The 19,210-nt window shown below is 39.1% G+C and overlaps 1 protein-coding gene across 11 annotated transcripts in view; it reads left to right on the top strand.

Annotated features, from left to right (window-relative positions):
- Nucleotides 1-205: 205 nt before the first annotated feature.
- The window catches only part of Neo1 (neogenin 1), a 156,236-nt gene continuing 137,231 nt past the window's right edge, over nt 206-19,210 (top strand). For 6 of the 11 annotated variants that reach the window (XM_051156595.1, XM_051156600.1, XM_051156594.1 and 3 more), the window contains exon 1: nt 207-437. In XM_051156595.1, the coding sequence (XP_051012552.1) occupies nt 281-437 (157 nt within the window). In that variant the 5' untranslated portion in view covers nt 207-280. Of the gene's footprint in view, nt 438-19,210 lie in introns of all 11 variants that reach the window. The other 5 variants (XM_051156599.1, XM_051156593.1, XM_051156597.1 and 2 more) reach the window with 2 other exon arrangements.

Below are 19,210 nucleotides of genomic sequence, written 5' to 3'. Positions count from 1 at the left end.
GGCGCCTGGAACCTGGAGAGACCGAGCCACCCCCCCAGCTCTCGCTCGGAATGTACTGACTCCCCTTCTCTGCTCTCCTCCCCGCCCCGCTGCAGGAGGGAGGCGCCCGGAGTCTTTCCCCTACCCCACCCCACCCCCTGCGCGCGCGAAGGGGCCGCGCGGGCCGGGCCGGGCCGGGCTGGAGCCGAGCCTGCGGCACGGGGACCGGCTGTGGCGCGCTGAGGGAAGGGCGCGAGCGCTCCTCCGCGGCGCTGTCGCCGCCGCGGCTCGTGGGGTAGAGATGGCGGCGGAGCGCGAAGCCCGGCGACTCCTCGGCACCTCTTTCTCCCGGCGCTGCAGCCCGCCACCGCCGCCGCTGCTGTTGCTGCTGTTGCTGCTCGGGCGCCCGGCGTCCGGCGCCGCGGCGGTGAGGAGCGGCTCCCCGCCGCAGTCCGCAGGTAAGCGGGGGCCGGGCCCGGGACGCCGTGGGGGGCTGGGGCGGGCGCGGCACCGACTCCCGTGGCCGCTGCGGTGGGTTGGTTTTTATTTTTTTATTTTTTTGTACGTGTGTGTTGTTGTTGTTTAGTATACGGAGGGGAACGTGCGGGAACTTCTCCGCCTCGGCTCCCGTTGCTGGAGAAAAAGGGTCTCGCGTGGCTGAAAGCGGGCCGGGCAGGAGGGGGTTCTGTCGGGGGAGGGGCGGCTCCGGGGCTCCGGCCCTGAGCTCTGGGGTCCGGTTCTGCGCTTTGTACCGGGAGGCAGGTTCACCCCTCGCCTCTTTCCCCTCCCCCAGGCTCATCCCACTTGTAAGAGTGGGACATTCTTGTGCTCACACAAGCACCAGTAGAGGCCACTACACACCTCATTAAATAAACAATCGTATGGGCAATTCATTAATTTTCAGGAAGGGATGCAGGAAGGGGCTTGAATTCTTTTTTTTTTTTTTTTGGCCTGGCCGCGGTTTGCCCAGCTTCTGAAGTCTAGGGGAGCGCTGTCGGTTCTCGAGAGACTCTTCTCTGGGTGATTGGAGCCTGAGTCTGAGGGAGCGGCGGTGCCAAGGGGATAGATATACTTGCCCCCGCATGATCGGGGGTGTTGACTTAGCCATGCGGACGCCTTGGAGAGCGGCTCCAAGTGACTCTGTCGAGTAGTGCTTCCGTTATGAAACGCCTCTTTACTGGGAATTTAACTGTATTTCAATGTTACCCACCTTCAACTTACGAAAAATTTCAGGCATTGGATTTTTAAATTCTTGTTTGTCTCTAAGTGGCGATATACACACACATTTTCAACATCTCTCTCTGTGTGTTTTATGCATTACTGGAGTTACCTGCACTCTTATTTATTTACGGGGGCCAGTTAACACATCGCCAAGCTTCTGGTAGTTGAAGAGCAGGACTCACTCGGTACTTGAAGGGCAAATTGCTCTGTGCTTTGCCAGCCTTGTTTGCCTAAGGTGGTGTGTGCCATATAGCTTGACGGAACTTTCACTTACTTTGATGATATTTAAAGTTTTACACAAGAGGGTCACCCGATTAGGTGCAATGGCGACTCGTAATTGCTAAACCAAAAAACGTCTTTGCCTCTTATGAAATCATTAAAATCACGTTGCAATGTGGCTTGGCTGATAAACTTTGGAATTTTGCATCTTAATGTGTATAAATATTGAGGTCATGACTTGCCGGTGTGAAAAGAACATTTTTAAACCTACAATAGTATGTAGTATCTAAACAGCTTAGCAAACAGTGTTAATGTTAAATTAAGACCATTGGTGTTGTGATACGTGCTTGTACACTGATCTTGTACAAAGTTTTGGGCACAGTTTTCAGACCCGAAGTAAATAACTGAATAGTTTCTTTTCATGGGCATGGGAAAAAGAAATGTACCGATTTTAGAAAGCAAGTTCCTCTTTAGTTCTTATTTTTATATATAAGTTTATATATAGTTCACTATGTATCTATTTGAAGTCATAGCTGGAGCTTATGTTTAATGTTTTGCCAGTAACTTTTAAGAGTAAAATAAGCCAAAGCAATGCTGAAATTTAGAAAATTGTTTTACATTTTATCTATCATCCATCCATCCGTCTGTCTGTCTGCCTAGTGTGCATGTATGTTTGTGCCTGTGCCATGGCATGTGTGTGGTGGTCAGAGGACAACTTTGGAGGAGACTTTCTCTCTTTTCAGCATATGGGTCTTGGAGAATGAATGCATTTCCTCAGACTTGGGGGCCCAGTGTGCCGGCCATTTTATTATGTTAAAAAACAATGTAAGCAGTTTCTTAGGAAGGGCTCTTAATATCTATTTTTTAACGTTAATTCAATTAGTGGGTTTTTAGTTTGCAGTGATGGAGGTGCAAAGCATTGCTCTCTGCCTTTATGGAGTTTGCGGCCCTCGGTGCGTAGGTAGGGAAGATAGCTGCTACTCAACTACTAATTATATAGTTAAGTGATTGTGATAAGCACTGCAAAGGAGACTAGACTTTGAGAAAGTGTGTGCTGGAGTGATTTACCTAGCCAGTGTCAGGGTTTCTCAGATCGCAGGTGCTGATGGGGTAGAGGTTAGAAGGCCCATGACTACTTAGCGGTGCAGTAGAGTCCAGAGCACAGGTCTGATTCTCCCTCATAGGCCTTCTTATTCTCCTTCCAAAATATTTTCTGTTAACCTTCTGTCTCATTACAAAAGTTAAAAAAAAAAAAAAATTCACTTCAATCAGCAGGGGCTGATCTGTTTGTCATGGAAGAGATGAAGGCGATGAGGAACTGAGTAAGCATGTGATGGCCTAAGCTGTCTATAAATCAGATCTCATTTGTTAATATTTTATTTATTTACTTATTTTTGAAGAATTATAGACTTCTTTTGGTAGGAGAATGGTGATGTTCAGTAGTAAATAGATAATATAAGTGAGTGTTTTACCATCTTAGGGTAGCCATTTGGACATATGGAAGAAGAGAAAAAAGCAAATGAAGGGATTATGATAGAAAATGGTTAGCAGTGGTGAAGGGTTCCAAGTGAATAAGCACACAGTCAGGTTTTAGGACGGGAGGGCTGGTTACTGAAAAGGTTTTGTAGTGATCCTTGGGGAAGATGAATTGACTGAGCACCTTGTGAATTGTAAATGTTCTCGGTTGACATTCTTCATGGAGGACCTCACACATTTTGACAGGCATTTGCTTGATTTGACACATTACCTCATAAGGTGATCTGTTTCTGTTTTTAATACAGTCTGTTAGAAAACCTTGCCTCACATTTAGCGTGGTGTTCGTTCTCCCACTCTTGAATTTTAGCTCTTCCTTGCCTTTGTCAGCATCAATCTGTATTACTTAATTTAGTGTCTGCTCTTTCTCATGGCTTCTTCATTTATTTTTCACATTTTTCTTGTACTCACTTAAATCCTGATTTCTAATGTTTGTCTCACTCTCTGTTTTTTTTTTTTTTTTTTTTTTTTGCCAGTACACTAATGACTCTCCTAGTCCTCCCTTCACTCACCACATGGTAGCTTTATTGATACAGGTCCAAAGTGAGACTCCATCTTTGCCCCTCTTTCCTCCTCTTTTTCCATCCCCTTTTCTCAATGGCAGTGAACCAGTCTCTGGCCTGGACATCGTTAGTATGATTGCATAGATTTGTCTTATGTCACCGGTCGTAGCCATCATTTCTATCCACTCTCCCGAATTAAGATGGAGAAATCCTTATTCTGTTTGATATTTACCTCCTAGGGGTTTCTTCTGTCTGTGCCTTTTCATCTTTATCCACATCTAAATCAGCAGTAGTAGCACTGCATTAAATTTCTTTGCCTCAACTGTTACCTTCTAGATGTGTCTTCCTATTGGAATAATCTTTCTGAAATACATTTCTAAGTGTAGAACTCCCACTTAAAATGTCTTATTAATAAGTATCCCATAGTTTCATGGTCTAAACACCTTGGGATAGAGATCGTGAGATCTTGTGTGATCTTTAGCAGTCCTCACCAACCCCAGTTTAAATTAGTCTCCTCTCATCACTCTTATATGTACCTTTTGTTTTCCTAGGCAGAGCTTTGTGCCTTCAGGCCTTTGGACATTCTGTTCTTTTTTCCCTGTTAAAGCTACATCCCACTTTTTTTTTTTTTTTTTTTTTTAAACTGTTGTCTTATCAGAAACCTTTTCTATTGGCTTCTCCCCCAGAGAGTTACTGGTTGTCATTCTCTGTGTTCCTGTAGCATTAAAACAAAGACAAAAAACCATCAGAAAATCTTTTCGTCTCGTATTACTTATTTTCTTGTCACCTTTGATAGTCATAACTTCTTGAGGATTGCTACTTGTCTTATTCTCCTTTATGTCCCTGGTATACCTAAAGCATCAGTTGGACAAGATGTGCTGGTTAGGTTGTTAACTTGACACAAGCTAGAGTCGCCTGGAAAAAGGAAACCTCAGTTGAGAAAAATGCTTGCATCAGATTGGCCTGCAGGCAGATATGTGGGGACATTTTCTCATATAGTAAAGCTGGCTGAGCAAGCCATGAGGAGTAAGCCAGTAAGCAGCATGCCTCCATAGTCTTTGCATCAATTTCTGACTCCAGGTTCCTGCCTTGAGTTGTTGTCCTGACTTGCCTAAGTGATAGATTATGACCTGGAAGTTGTAAGATGAAATTAATCCTTTTCTCCCAAGTTGCTTTTGGTTATGGTGCTTATCACAGTAATAGAAAGCAGTTAGGATACTGGATAACCAGTATGTGTTTGTTGAGTTGTGTCCACTGTTTTTGAACTCCTGGGCCATAGAGAATAATGTAATTCCTTTATGTGTTTGGTAACAGATTCTTGTGTAGGATATGTATGTGTGACAGTTATTCCGTTCTCTCCCCACCACTCTTCAGCCACTCTTTATGGATTTTCTGACCCTTTTATGAACTCCATCATCCTTTTAGATATGCTGGCATTTTAATATTTATCAGTTTTGTCATGTTTGGAAGAATGATTGACTTTTCCTGAGTCATTCATAAAAAAGACGATGTTCTGCTCTATCTGTTAGGATGATGTGCAGAAAGGGGTCATCTATTCCTAGGGTGAATGTGAATGCGAGATAAGAAGTGTGCTCCCTAGCACATTGTTTGAAAATTAATACATCATGTGGGATGAAGAAAGGACTTTCATGTGGGGGTAAGGATTTAGGGGGCTACAGGCAGGCAAAAACAATACCTTTTCTACTTAACTGGATTGCCAGGTAAATGAGTTGAAAAGTTGCTTATAAACTCTTATTGTATTTGTGTAGAATAGTTTTAATATTTTCTTTTTTAGCTTTAGAAATAGAAGTATGACTTAGTTGTTACTTTTTAAAGATTGTGTGTGTGTGTGCGCGTGCGCGCGCACTATTACGATTGTCTGTAGAGGCCAGAAGACTGCATTGGAGCCCCAGGAACTAGCAGATGTGAGCTGCTCAACGTGGATGCTGGGAATCAAGTTTGGGTCCTACAGTAAATACATGCTCTTAACTGCTGCGCCATCTTTCTAGTCACGCCACTCCCTACCCTGCTGGGTTCATTATTTGAAAGCATTTTCATTTGTCTTAATCGATTATTGTTAGTTTTGACTTCTATATTTTCCCTACATCAAGAAATAACATTGGGGTAACATCAATACATTTCTTTTATTGAGGCTCTGTGTCTTCTCCCCCGCCCCCCCATATACTTTGATAAGTGATTTCCATGTCCTTGGTGAGTGTGGGTGCAAGACTACATTGCACACACACCAGGAGAACAGCAGGGGCAATGACTTGTACACCAGCTGGAGAGCTAGTGAGGTGAGTGTGATTTCGTTGGAACATCATCAACTGATATATGATTTTAAAATACAGGCCAAATTTTGGATTAATTTACAAGAAAGTATTTTCATTAAAAAACATCTGTATATGAGACCAAGAAGATTCCTTCAGACTCATTAGTATAATACTGTTATATTTCTTTGTAATTGCTGTCTACCACATGGCTTAGTCTTTTATGTCATTGCTGTGAGCAGTGTATAACTTTAGATGTTTTCCTTTAATATAATGTTTCTTTTTTGTCACATTATCTTTAAATCATTTTATCTTTAAAAATACATGTTAGTTTGCAGTTAACTATGTAGAATTATAAAGTAAATGTTATTACTTACTTTTATTACTGAAATCTCATTTTTAATCCATGAGCAACAATTTAAAATTCTTTCTTAGATGTGCAAATGCATATATATTCTCTTTTACACATAAGCCGAGTCATACAACCTATATATTATATCTTATATAATATATGTTGTTTTTCACTGTGTATTCTTTAATCTCACTGTTGGAGATACTTCATATTAGTGCGCACAGATTTTCTCATAACTGTTGTCTGAAATGTCTGTGTATTTTGGGAAATGAATAGAATACTAGTAATGGCCAAAAATAGTGTTAGTTTGAGGCAGTGCACCAGTCTATCTCACCTGCATTTTTGTATTCAAAATTTCTCCATTTTACAGATAAGAAAACTGACCCTTAAATTTTAAGTGCATTGTGAAGGATTACAGAGCTACTGTCTGGAAAAGTTGGCATTCAAATGCAGGTGTTTGCCTGTCTTTACTGTTCTGTATTCTGCCAGCTATATATTCTCCTATTATGAATATTGAAGATACTTTCAATTTACTGTAATAGAGGTGTGTGTTAATTATTTTTCTGCATGTGATCTTTCCCTTCTGTAACATATGAAATTACTGATAAACAGATCATTTTTGTGTATGTGTAGGGTCAGGGTTTTTGGTCGTGTTAATGTGGATGGTGCCATTCCTTGGCTGGGATCCTAGTCTGTGTGAGTAGAAAAAGGGAAGTAAGCACCACTGTGCATTCATTCTCTTCCTGATTATGGATGTCATGTGATCAGCTGCATCAAAATCCTACCACTTGAATTCTTTGCCATGATGGACTGTACCTTTGAACTGTGAGCCAAAGTAAACCCTTTTTCCAGTAAGTTGTTTTGTCAGGGCATTTAATCACGGAATCAGGAAAAGAAATTGAGTCAGGGCTTCACTCACTGTAGAACATTAGAAATACTGTCACGTAAGCGTCCCACTGTTGTAGCTGAAGATCCTGAGCTAAACCCCCAAGTACCACAGTAATACAAACGAAACAAAAAACCATTGACTAAAACATTTACAACTTCTCCAAGATGTTTTTTGCTTTGACTGTAAATATTTTGTACTAATTTTTAACATTTTAATCGCAGATACCATAGTCTTTGTTTTGTCTGCTAGCTGAAGGGTAGAGCTAGTTAATAGAGAATCTGAAGATCCTTCTACTGAGCACTTCTACTCTTAGTCTTCAGCATGTCAGCTGAAGGGCCTTTATGTAGTTCTTGTATTTGAAAACCGGTGGTTTCTGGATTGGATGTGAAAATTAACCTTTTGCCAATCTCTAAGACGACTTATTTTAATTATGTATCTTTTCCTAGTCTGAAGTAAGGTATGATTGGGAAAATCTTTTCATTGCTTGTGAGTGAGTGTGTGTGATTTCATTTTGTATGTGTAAAAATAGCTTCTGGGCCGAGTTCATGAAACAGAGCTTAGATGTTAAGTAGTGAAGCAGTTTAAGTTATAGTATTACCAGAAATAAAAGCTGCTTACTCCCAGGCTTGGAAGGGGCATGGAGTGTAGAATAAATCAACAAGGCTGCGGAGCTGGCTGGAATGAGCAGGCTTTGCTTCTTTTTCTAAAAATGTGGTTGTTTTTATATTAATTTAGTTTTTGAGACAGGGTTTCTTTATACAGCCTAGACTAGTCTCAAGCTTGTGATCCTTTGCCCTAGGCTTCAGGTTGCTGGAATTATAGATATGCAGGTACCACCATGTCTAGTTTATGGGTTTTGTTGTAGTGAAATCAGTATTTGAATAATTCTTCATAAGGATTTAGCATCTGGGTAGTCTGCAATTAAGATTGCAAATTCTTAACTTTTCTTCTTTAAAATACCATTAGAAATAACCTTTAAAATGGCTTTCTGGCTGCTCTGACAGTCACTCTGTAGGCCAGGCTGGCCTGGAACTGAGAGATCCACTTGCCTCTGCCTCCCAAGTATTGGGATTAAAAGTACACGCTACTGCCACCCAGTCCAGCAAGACTTTTTAATTAAAAAAATTTCAGTCAGACAGTTCTACTGCCAGAGCTGAAGGTTTAAATAATTTCGACTCACTGCTAACACATCTCTTTGAGGGCTAATCATAAAGCTACAACCCTTTGGAGATAGAGAGTTAAGATGAAATGGGTGTGTTTTCTGTCCTCAGGAAGCCTTGGGTCTAATGGCTGAGATAAGACAGCTAATAGGTAACTTGATTTGGAGCAAACACCATTACTGCTATAGGTGGAAAGCATTCTGGAATCCTGTCAGTGCTGATCAAGTAACAGTGCTGCTTTCCTTCAAAACTGGATCTGGATCTTTAGAGTAGCCCTGCTTAGTTTATGGAGCCAGTAAACAAGATCTGTCAGGAGTGAATTATTTTTCATTTCCTCAGACTGATTCCTGGAAGATGTGCATGTATGAGGATGCCATAATAAAGTCGCTTGGAGTTCAACTACTACAGTGTCTTCTAGAGTGTGTGTGTGTGTGTGTGTGTGTGTGTGTGTGTGTGTGTGTGTGTGCTCTCCTTCCTTTTTTTGTTCTTTTGTTTTTTGAGATAGGATTTCTCTGTGTAGCCTTGGATATCCTGGACTTGCTTTGTAGACCAGGCTGGCCTCAAACTCACAGACACCTGCCTGCCTCCGCCTCCTCGAGTGCTGGGGTTACAGATGTGAACCGCCTCACCCAGCTTGGATTGTGTACTTCTGTATAGATACTGTGTTTCTGTGTGTGCTTGTGTGTGTAAGCAGTGTGCTGCTAGAGCTGGAAGCTCGTGGCTTTGCAGATTGGATGCTGGCCAAGTATTCTTGCCGTCCAGCTACAGCCTGAGTCTTTCTTCTGTAAACCTGGAGAAAAAAAAATTTTTTTCAGGACTGATTTATTAGTTGACAGTAGTTGGTAAAAAACTTAAGAGAGGATTCCTGAGCACAGCGAATTTTAAAAATGATGATATATAAAAATGGAAGAGAGAGTGTTGGTTTTTCTGTTGCAGAATGAATGAATTAAAAAAGCAGTGTATTTTCCTATATAAGGTATAGTTAACAAAATATCATTATAGTTAACAATTCAGGAACAGAGTAATAAGTTTAAAGTTTTATATGGACTTTTAAATTTATAAGTAAATATAATAACTAAAATTTGAGGATCTTGCTGGTTAATTCTTGAAAACTTTTGAAATTTGAGTAGGACTGTAAAGTTTTAAGTTTGTAGATATGTTCAAGGGTCTGTGCACAGAAATGTTTTGATGATGACCTCCTTTATTAATAGCACCAGAACTATAGAACTCAACTTTTATGCATCTTAATATAACTGAAGAAGAGGAATAAGGGAATCTTCGGAGATCATGCATCAAGCAAGATTCTCAGTCCCAGAGGTCTCCCTTTTGAATACAGCTTTAATATAAGCACTTTTGACAAACAGGATAATCTAGTTTCCGAATCCATGGCTGAGCAGAAGTGAGGTCTTGTTTTTTTCTCTGTTGGTCTTATTCCTCTGGCCATGGCATTTACCCTTTTGGACAGCACTGCTAAACCTGATTGCTAATTGGAATTTTAATTTTTGTGTAAAATTAATTGTTGATTTAACATAATTTTTTAAAATTATAAAAATTTGAATAAATGTGTAAGATGTGAAATCATACTCCAGACCTGTCCTCAGAGGTAATCACTTTTAATAATGCAGATTTTATGTTGTATATGTATAATTAAGTACTTAAGCAGCACATCTGTAACAAAATAGGTTTGATTATGATGTATATACCAGTTAATCAACTTGTTTTGGGATCTCTTTCTACATGGGTGTTTGCAAATGTACCACAGTTGTTTGATAGCCATAAAGTGTCTTGTTGATATAGACAATTTAACTAGTTGTCTTCTGATGCTCCCAAATTTTGGATTCCTAGCAAATGATAGAATGAGCCCACATTTTATAGATGTGTATGCTCTTGTGGAACTATAAAATAAGACATTTATATTAATTTGAAAATTATCTTTGATTATGTATATGTGTGTCTATATATTAATTTTTGATAGTTATTTGCAAGTCGTTTCCCTAAAAGACGATTCCTTACAACAAACGAGAGTGTCTGTTTCTCCACACCCTTGCCCATAAATTATTATGTCCAGACTTGATAGTTTTTACCAACTTGACAGATAAAAACAGAAGTGTCTCTGTGTATTTATTTATTTTGTATGATACGTGTGAGTGCTGCTACGCATGTGCCATGGCCCTTGTGCGGATGCCAGAGGACAGCCTCAGGGGTTGGTCTTCCTCGTCTGGCTTGCCCGGTCGGTGCAGGGTCTCTCCGTTGTCTGCAGCTCTGTATGCCAGGCAGGCTGGCTGCGAGATTCTTGGGGTTCTTGTCTCTTGTTTCCACATTGCCTTAGGAGCACTGGGATTACAGATGCTCATTACTACACCTGTGGCTTTCTGTTGGTTTTTCAGGATTTCAGCTCAGGCCCATATGCTTGCACAGCAAGTGCTTTACCCACCGAACTATCTTCTCAGCCCTTATCTTTACATTTACTAATAGAATTGGCACCTTCTTGGGTTTTAATTGATGAGATTTATATTGTGTCTGAAAATTGTCTGTTTTTTGTTTACACTTTCTTCCTCCCCTCACCCCACCCCTCTGCGTTTTTAGTTCAGTGGTAAAACTGTATGTAGGCTTGTTACTAAGGAAATAAGGGTTCCCTCTTCCGGGTTTTTAGTGTTGCCACCCACCATGATGTGATGTAGCAAAGAAGTCTTTGCTACAGTCAGCACTAATCTCTTAGCTAAATAAACTTTTCTTTATAAGCCACCTAGCTTCAGGTATTTCATCATCATGAAATTAAACGAACTAATACAGAGGGGCAGGGCATAATTTCCATTTTGGACACTTGGAGCCTAAAATGTCAGCAGAATGTGTTTGTAATTGTATTACAGAATTGGAATCTGGTCAGAGGTATGGGCTGGACATGTAAATTCAGGAGTTATTAGATAACATTTATCGTAGTTCATGTCATGAGACTAGATCTACTAAGAAAGAGGAACAACAACAACAACAACAAAACCCAACCTGGAGTAAATATTTAGGAACATACCCATAGTTGGGTTTACAAAGAAAGGAAATGTGCTGTGTTTGCAGGGGTACTGGTACCAAGGCTATGTACCTAAAATAAGAACTGTGTAACACATAAAGTTCTATTTCACCTACCGTTAGCTTTTTGAGAAACATTTGTATAAATAACTTGAATAGTGCTGAAATAATGTTGGTTCTTTTTCTAACCTCTATAGTCACAGTCTTGGCCCCAGAGTTAGAGTGCTAGGCAAGGAGAGAGAAGATTACAAGGACTATTCTGGGTAATTCTTTACTTTAAATGACGATTATAATAACTTACCACCCACCTTGATTCGCTGAGGTTGATACACATCCATGTTTAGAACAGAGCCTGGCTTATCTTAATTGTCCATTAAACATAAACTGTTATTCTTGTTGTTGTGTTCTATACTAGGTTGAGAAGTTACCTAAAAAAGACATGAAAGTTAGATAATGCTGATGTAACTTGGCTTAGGTTTTTATCTGATGGCTTTGTATAATTAGGCTGTTAAGTGAATGTTTTTGTAGTGAGGAGGATAAGCATTTGTTTAGTCCTGGGTGGTCAGCTAGTTTTTCAGTATCTGAGCTGAGAGTAAGATGAAGCCCAGTAAGGCAAAAGCAACAAGAATATTGTTGATCAACAAACTAATTCTTTCTTGCTTTTTGTTTGCTTCTTTTTGGAGACAAAGTCTCTATCTGACTTGGGATTCACTTTGTAGCCCGAACTATGCTTGAGCCTGGCATTCCTTCTGCCCCAGTGTTCCCTGTGCAAGGATTATAGGCATGAGACACCACACAGGCATATCCAACCTGTGGCCTATCATAGCGATAAATTAGGTTCAAAGCAAAAATTATAAATTTCCTTTAGATATTATATTTTTGTTGTTGTTACATTGGTATTTCTAGAGCATGAATTTTGTAATGACAGTGTCCTGCTGCAAAGTCACAGGTTTACGCACACCTGTATAATAATTTTTAAAGGTTCATTTTTATTATAAAAGTATACCATTTGTTATGTAATGGATAGGTGGTTAGTCCGTGAAACCATAGCAATAATCTTTAAAGATTGACCTGTTATATATGTGGGAAAAGAAGTTGTAGATAAGTGCTTGTGGCTATTATTAATCCCTGAAGTTTAATCTTACACACGCTGGTACTGAATGATAGTGGAAATGGCTTCTTCGCTTAGCACTCATGCTTTTGTTTGCTCTTGTGCACTCTGTCCGTCTCTCATAGTTTAAGTTATATTTATTTAAAGTGGATATATGATCATACATAAATAAAGTAACTTCTCTGTATTTAGTGTATTTTTCCTTTGCATTTGTAAGCGTATTTCAGGGTAGAAAAAGTTTCCTTCTTTCATTGCTTGTACTTTAATTTCTTTCTGGAATTCCAAAGGTAAAATCTACTCCTCTCCCCCATTCCCCACCCCCTCCCCCGTTCTCAATGGTACTTGATTTCTCCCTTTATTGTATTGGCTTTTTCTTTCTCTATTTAGAGACTATATTAACATATGCAAACAAATTTACAATGTCTTTCTAGGGAGTAAATGCATTGTTAGGAAATTATTAATGTAGCTTTGTCAGCTAGCTTTTTAAAAATAAGACTTACTTTAATTTATGTGCATGTGTGTATGTAATTTGTCTGTGTGTATGTAAGTGCACTACATGGGTGCCGAGTGCCTACAGAGACCGGAAGAGGGTGCTGGATTCTAACTGAAGTCACAGGTAGCAATAATCAGCATGTGGGTGTTGGGAACCAAATTCTGGTCCTCTGAAATAGCAGCAAGTACTCTTAACTGCTGAACCATCTTTCCAGCTCCTCTCACCTCTATTTTAGTGTTAAATATTTATATTTGTTTTCAGACTTTGTATAGCCTTGGGTTTTTTGTTTTTGTTTTTGCTGGATATATATAGTATGTGGCTAAATGTATTTTTATTTTTTATTTTTAAAGTCATTTTGTCTTTTTACTAGATCACACGTATTTAATGTAATAGTTGATATATTTGGCCTTTAATCTTTGATATCTTTATTTACTTTCCCCTGCTATTGTATGTTATTTCTTCTTTTATAAAAATTATTTGTATCTTTGTATGTGTGTGGTGTGTTTTGATGTCTTTGCACATACATGTTTGTGATGCATATATGGAAGTTACTGTATAACTTTTGTGGTTCTCTCCTTCCACCTTCATGCGTGTTTTGAGGATCAAATACAGGTTGCCAGGTTTATACTGCAAACTCTTTACTAGGCTAGGCCATTTCTCCAGCCCTCTTTTCCTCTTTCTTGTGATTATTTTTAGTTAGCCATTTTTCTTCCTTGTAACTGCCAGTTTTTCTTTCTTTCTTTCTTTCTTTCTTTCTTTCTTTCTTTCTTTTTTTTTTGCTGCTTATTTCAGTGGTTCCAAAAACATCTTTAACTTGTACTTACATAATTTCTTGAACAGTGTAAAATTTTTAATCATTTGCCCTTCCCTTTCAATTTTTGTTATTTTGTATATTTTAGTTTTTTTTAAATTTCAGTCCCATAAGACACTACTGCTATTAAATAAGTCATCTTTTATTTATATTTACTCATACACTTCTCATTCATTTTTCTGCATGTCTGAGCTTCTATCTGGGATTATTTCCTGGAGAATATCCTGTTTGCTGGAGATGAATTCTCTTAGCTTTTGTCTGTCTCAAAACTTTTTTATTGTAATTTAATTCTGAATGTTGTTAGCAGTTGTATGGTGTTTCATTTTGTTTTGTTTTTTCTTCATCCATTACAGTATGCCATTCTGTTGTTTGATGGACGTCATCTTTCTGTTGAGAAGTCCGGTATATGTGTAGTTTTTCCTATTGAATAATATGCTTAGCCTCTCTCTATTAACCTCCCATAAGATTTGCCCTTTAATGTGACTGCCAGAAATTTGACTTTGATATTCCTAGTTGTGGTTTCTTTGCATTTATGTGTTGTTGGGCCTCTAGTAGCTGTTGGATGAATATTCCCCTCATCCCCCATAGGGTTTCTCTTGGTAGTCCTCACTGTCCTGGAACTCACTCTGTGGGCCAGGCTGGCCTCGAACTCAGAGATCCTTCTGCCTCCCGAGTGCCACCACGCTTGGCTAGGATGAACACTTTTATCAACTGTGTTAAGTTTTTGACTGATCTCTTCAAATACTCTGTCTTATTGGAATTAGTTCACTTAGGTTTTATTGTTTTTTGTTGTTGTTTATTTGTTTGTTTGTTTTTTTGGGTTTTTCGAGACAAAGTTTCTCTGTGTAGCCTTGCTGGACTTGCTTTGTAGCCCAGCCTAGCCTTGAACTCACAAAGATCCACCTGTCTCTGCCTTCCAAGTGCTGGGACTAAAGGTATGCGCCACCACTGCCTGGCTCATTTAAGTTTTTTACACCCTCATTTCTGACAGCCATAGTTTTGTGTTGCATTTGCCTTGCCTTGGGTGTTAGGATAAGAGCAACAGTTTCTTGGTGGCCTTATCAGAGGCAGCACTTCCACTTACTGAGTTTTAATTTTATTTTTTGGATTTTCATTTCTAGAATTCCATTATGTCTTACAGTTTCCAAATTTCTGCTTGTAGTTTTACTACTTTAGTCTTCATGTGTCTCTGCAGGTGGGTGATGGGTGTACTTTTATAATTTGTGATTTTTGAGATTGTCTTATCTTTTCATGTTTGCTTGTGATCCAATGCCAGGTATTGTATATAAAAGTTATAGAGATTATTTGAAATGCATTGTCATCTCTAGAAAGGTCTGTTCTTGCTTTGGTAAATGGTTATGCCAGAGGAACTGACAATCTGAAATCATTTCAGCCTGTTCAGGGACTAAGATGATTTAAAATTGGGCTTCTGATCCTATGAACTGAAATACTGTAGGTTTACCTTTACTTCTTAGACACAATCCTTTGAGGGTCTAATCTTTAAAGGGGTTTGCCCTTCTTTTTTATTCCTTGTCAAAATTTTGATCTTGCCAAAATTATGCTCAGGGCTGGAGACATGGCTTAGGGGGTAAGAGCTTGTTCAGACACAAGGACCTGAGATTGGATTCACCACATTCACATTAAATAGGAAACAGTGGGTGCACATAACTTCAGCACTGTGGGAGATGGAGGCAGGCAGATTTTTGGACTTGGCCACCAGCCTAGCTCCAGGTTTAGTGAGAGACTCTTTAGATAATCAGGGAAATTAGGCAAAGATTGGTAGAACAGGATACTTGATACCCTCCTTGGGCATCCACATGCCCAGGACACCCTCACATACGTGTGTATATACACCACAGACACTCATCAATTTAGCTCACTTCAACCTCTTTAAGCAGTAGTCTTTAGAATGTGCTAATTATACTTATGCATAAGCAGTAACTACTGTTGATTGACTTGAATCTTGTAGACTAATGATAGAAAATAGCAAATGGAGGATGCCCTTTCCTATAATATTGTTTAATTTACCATGTCAACAAATCTTTCCCTGCAGCCTACTAAGCTTTTTTCTTTAATTAAGTACCCGATTTACACTGCTGATATGGTATTCATTTGAGGATTTCAATCCTTGTTTGAACAGATAAGGGTAACAGCCCAGATTTGTTTACGATACAGTGTAAATGCAACCTGGGCTTTACCTGGGGCAGTTCGCCTTTAGACTATGTTCTTTTCAGAAGGTAAGCACGTTTGTAACCAGCTTCTAGTTAGTCATAGGCTGGTTATCTAGTTTATTCATCTTAAGATTATGAAGTCCTCTTGTTTCTCACTCTATTTAGAACTATTCCCTTGGTGGGGGGGGGGGGGAAGAACTATTTCCTTGGCTAGTTTAGGCTACTCTGAACTCTCAAGGAGAAGAAAAGCTGAAGATACAGATAATGTAATGGCCAATGTGACGTGCTTCTCTTTATTTCTTTTTTACAATGTTGAGTTTCTGTGCTCCTTTGAGATGTCAAAAATGACCGTTATCTAATATTTAGTACAATAAAATGAGTTCTTGATGTCTGAGGAGACCCTTGTGTTATTTAGATTATGGGGCCAATTAACAGTTCTGGTAGATAAAATCCTGTTCTTATTTTTGAATTAGTGTAGGAACATGCTACCCACAGCTCCTCAACATCCCCACTTCCTTTCTTCTTGTCACTGCCTGAATTTGAAGTACAGCTGATATGACTGGGGTAAGTTAGTTATACATGCCATTCTAGGTAACAGCCGTATAGCTGCTGCCTGACGTATCTTCAGAAACATTTTGTTTTTCAAAGACATTTTTCTTTCCGGTGCTGGAGATTGAACTCAGACTCTTGTGTTTGCTAGGCAAGCCTCTAACGCTGAGCTACATCCTTATTCCTAGCCCTCAACATTTTGTTTTGAATGAAAGACTACCTCAAAATTATAGTCATAGAAAGAACCATATAACTCATCTTTCTGCCTTTATAAAAAAGTCAGGACTGTGTTCAAGACTACCTATTTAAGTTCCTAGGAATTGCCTAGCCTAATTATGCTTTAGATAATACAAAGAGTTAGGTAAGTATAATATACAGTAACCCCAGCAAGCAGCTTACTGGCAGACAACCATTATTGGGGAAGTGGCAGGCAATGTGAGGTAGGATGTGTTTTGTTTTACTTTTTATTTTGTATTTGCTGTAGCATATACTGACCCATGTAAGACCTGGTTCTGTTCTTAAGGAACTTGTGTAAGCTTTCCCAAGCACCAGCTTTATAAAATTAAAGCAATTAATGATCAGGACCAATCATTAGAAAGGTATGCAGTTTTCAGCTCTTCAAGATGTATCAGCAGACTGAGTGGGGAACTGTCTAGAGCACACATTGATAATTTATTTGACAGGAATGTAAGCTTTTCAGTGTAAATTATATGAACATTGAGCCTGTTGATTTCTTTTATATCAGACTATGTTATGTCATTAGCTAAGAAAGTTTCTAAGTAAATTATATTTAGTAGTACTGGCCTGTTGTCCAATTATTTAGCAGTGTGTGTGTGTGTGTGTGTGTGTGTGTGTGTGTGTGTGTGTTAGAATTAATCTTTTTTCCCCCCTTAAACTGTTGAGGGGCATCTGTTTATCTGTTGTTCATCCAAAACCAGCTGGTCAGCTCCTACCTTGGGATGGATTGAAAAGGATAAGCACTTTCATTGTGTATATTTCTAACTCCCTTTACCTTAACATGTTTTCATTAAGCTCCAAAGCAGTCCATTTCTTCTGATAACTGTTTTTCCCCTTACAAGGAAGGCCAATCTCTCACACTTATTTTGCTGTGGGGATGGCCTTACTGGGATTTAGAGGGATCAGGCTTTATTTTATAGGGTAACTGTGTTTTATTAGCTCTTTGTTCCCTCTTCAGATCATATTGTAAGATGGGAGGCAGTATCTGGGAAAGAACTCAGCTATTGAAAGTGCAGAAATGATTTTTTAAAATAAGGATTCAGAAAGAGGAAAATTTAGTATGACAGCTGATCTCTTACATCAGCAGAACACGTTTAGAGTCCCATTTTCAGGCTGTCATAACTTCATTTTAATTGACTACATAAAAAAACCCACATATTAAACTACCAGTTATGTTCTTTGCTCTCCTTAGAGTTGACAATATAAAGACTTGTTCACAGAAAGAGAACATGGACAAGTAGGTACAAGGGTGCCTGTGTGATCGAAGCTCTACCTAGCCGAGTGACTTGCCCTGATTTAAAATACAGCCCTTGGCAACTTCAAATAGTTTGTTTTCTCAGAGGGAAAGTTCAGTCTATTTATCCATGTTTAGTAAAAATTATTATGATTCTCCAGTGGGAAATACTCTGACTCATTTATTCAATGAATAAGCATTTTTTGAGTAGCTACTGTGTGCAAGGTACAGTGTTAGGTGGTGAGAGAAATAAGAGTTAATTTAATAAATGATGTATCATGTGTGGAAATAATAATACTGTGTATAAGGTGACGGTTGTTTAAAAGGAGTACAGAGCACTTTGGGAGTTAAAAGTAAACATTTCTTCTTGACAGGATAAGTCAGAGTAAACTTTCTGGGCATGGTAGAATTTGAGCAGGCTATGATAAGAAGTGGCTCTTAAAAGGTTTTACGAACACTAGAATCCTGTGCAGTGGTGTAAGCAGCTGCTGGTTATGTATTTGTCCTCTGTTTCTTTGCATTAAGGTACAGTTGATTATGATCTCCTCATTTCATTTTGCAAATGTCATCCCCTTTTATAACTGGCTAGTAACTCTGGAAGCTTCTCAGGTTGAAGAGGGGAGATCTTAGGTTAGTTAGTTAACCTCTCTGTGTTTTGTTTCTCATGTGCCAGGGACTTTTGAAGGGTGTTAACATAAGCAAGGTGGTGGTGTATATCAAGTAATCCAAGCACTTGAGAAGCAGAAGCAGGGCAATTGCCGCAGGTCTGAGGCCAGCATGGTATGTGTATAGTGAACTCTAGGCCAGTCAGGGCAGTTCTTTTCAGATCTCAGAAGTGCTATGGCAGAGTGCCCTAACAAATTTTGTTTTAAACTGTTACAGCTACTGGTAATTTAGTGTCACCCTTTGTTCCAAAGAACAGAGGTTTTACAGTGAAAGTTGGCATGCATTGTTGTTATGTAATACAGTAGACCTGAGATTGTTGCCCTAGGAGAAAATATTATGTGTTTTTAAAAAAAATCCTAGAGTTAAGACATAGAAGATAATTTGTATAATTTTTTTCCCCTGGAAAAATACCAATATATTTTGTTAATGAGTAAAATTGCCTAAGATTACTCATGAATCTTTTAGAACTTTTCAGTGAGATATGGAAATGGAGGCATAGTTGAGGCGTAGATGCAGATCATAAATGTACTGGTGAATTTTAACATATATCAGTGGATTTATTTAATTTGCATTTTACCTGTTAAAGAAAATATTGTAGTTTAAAAATGCCCCTCCCCTTTAATGTTCTGTACATTTGTTGTAAAATTCATGTGGTTTTGATTAGGTGTCCTTGTGAATGGCATGCCTCTGTGTGTCTCTGTGTCTGTCCTGGTTTCATGTAGTCTGCGCCGGCCTCCAGAGTTCTGTAGAGCAGAGGATGGCCTTTAATACCTGATCCTTTACCTCAT

This window comes from Acomys russatus, chromosome 14, assembly GCF_903995435.1.
Source record: "Acomys russatus chromosome 14, mAcoRus1.1, whole genome shotgun sequence".
NCBI lineage: Eukaryota > Metazoa > Chordata > Mammalia > Rodentia > Muridae > Acomys > Acomys russatus.
The sequence above is the reverse complement of the archived record's forward strand: the minus strand, read 5'-3'. Positions and strand labels throughout refer to the sequence as shown.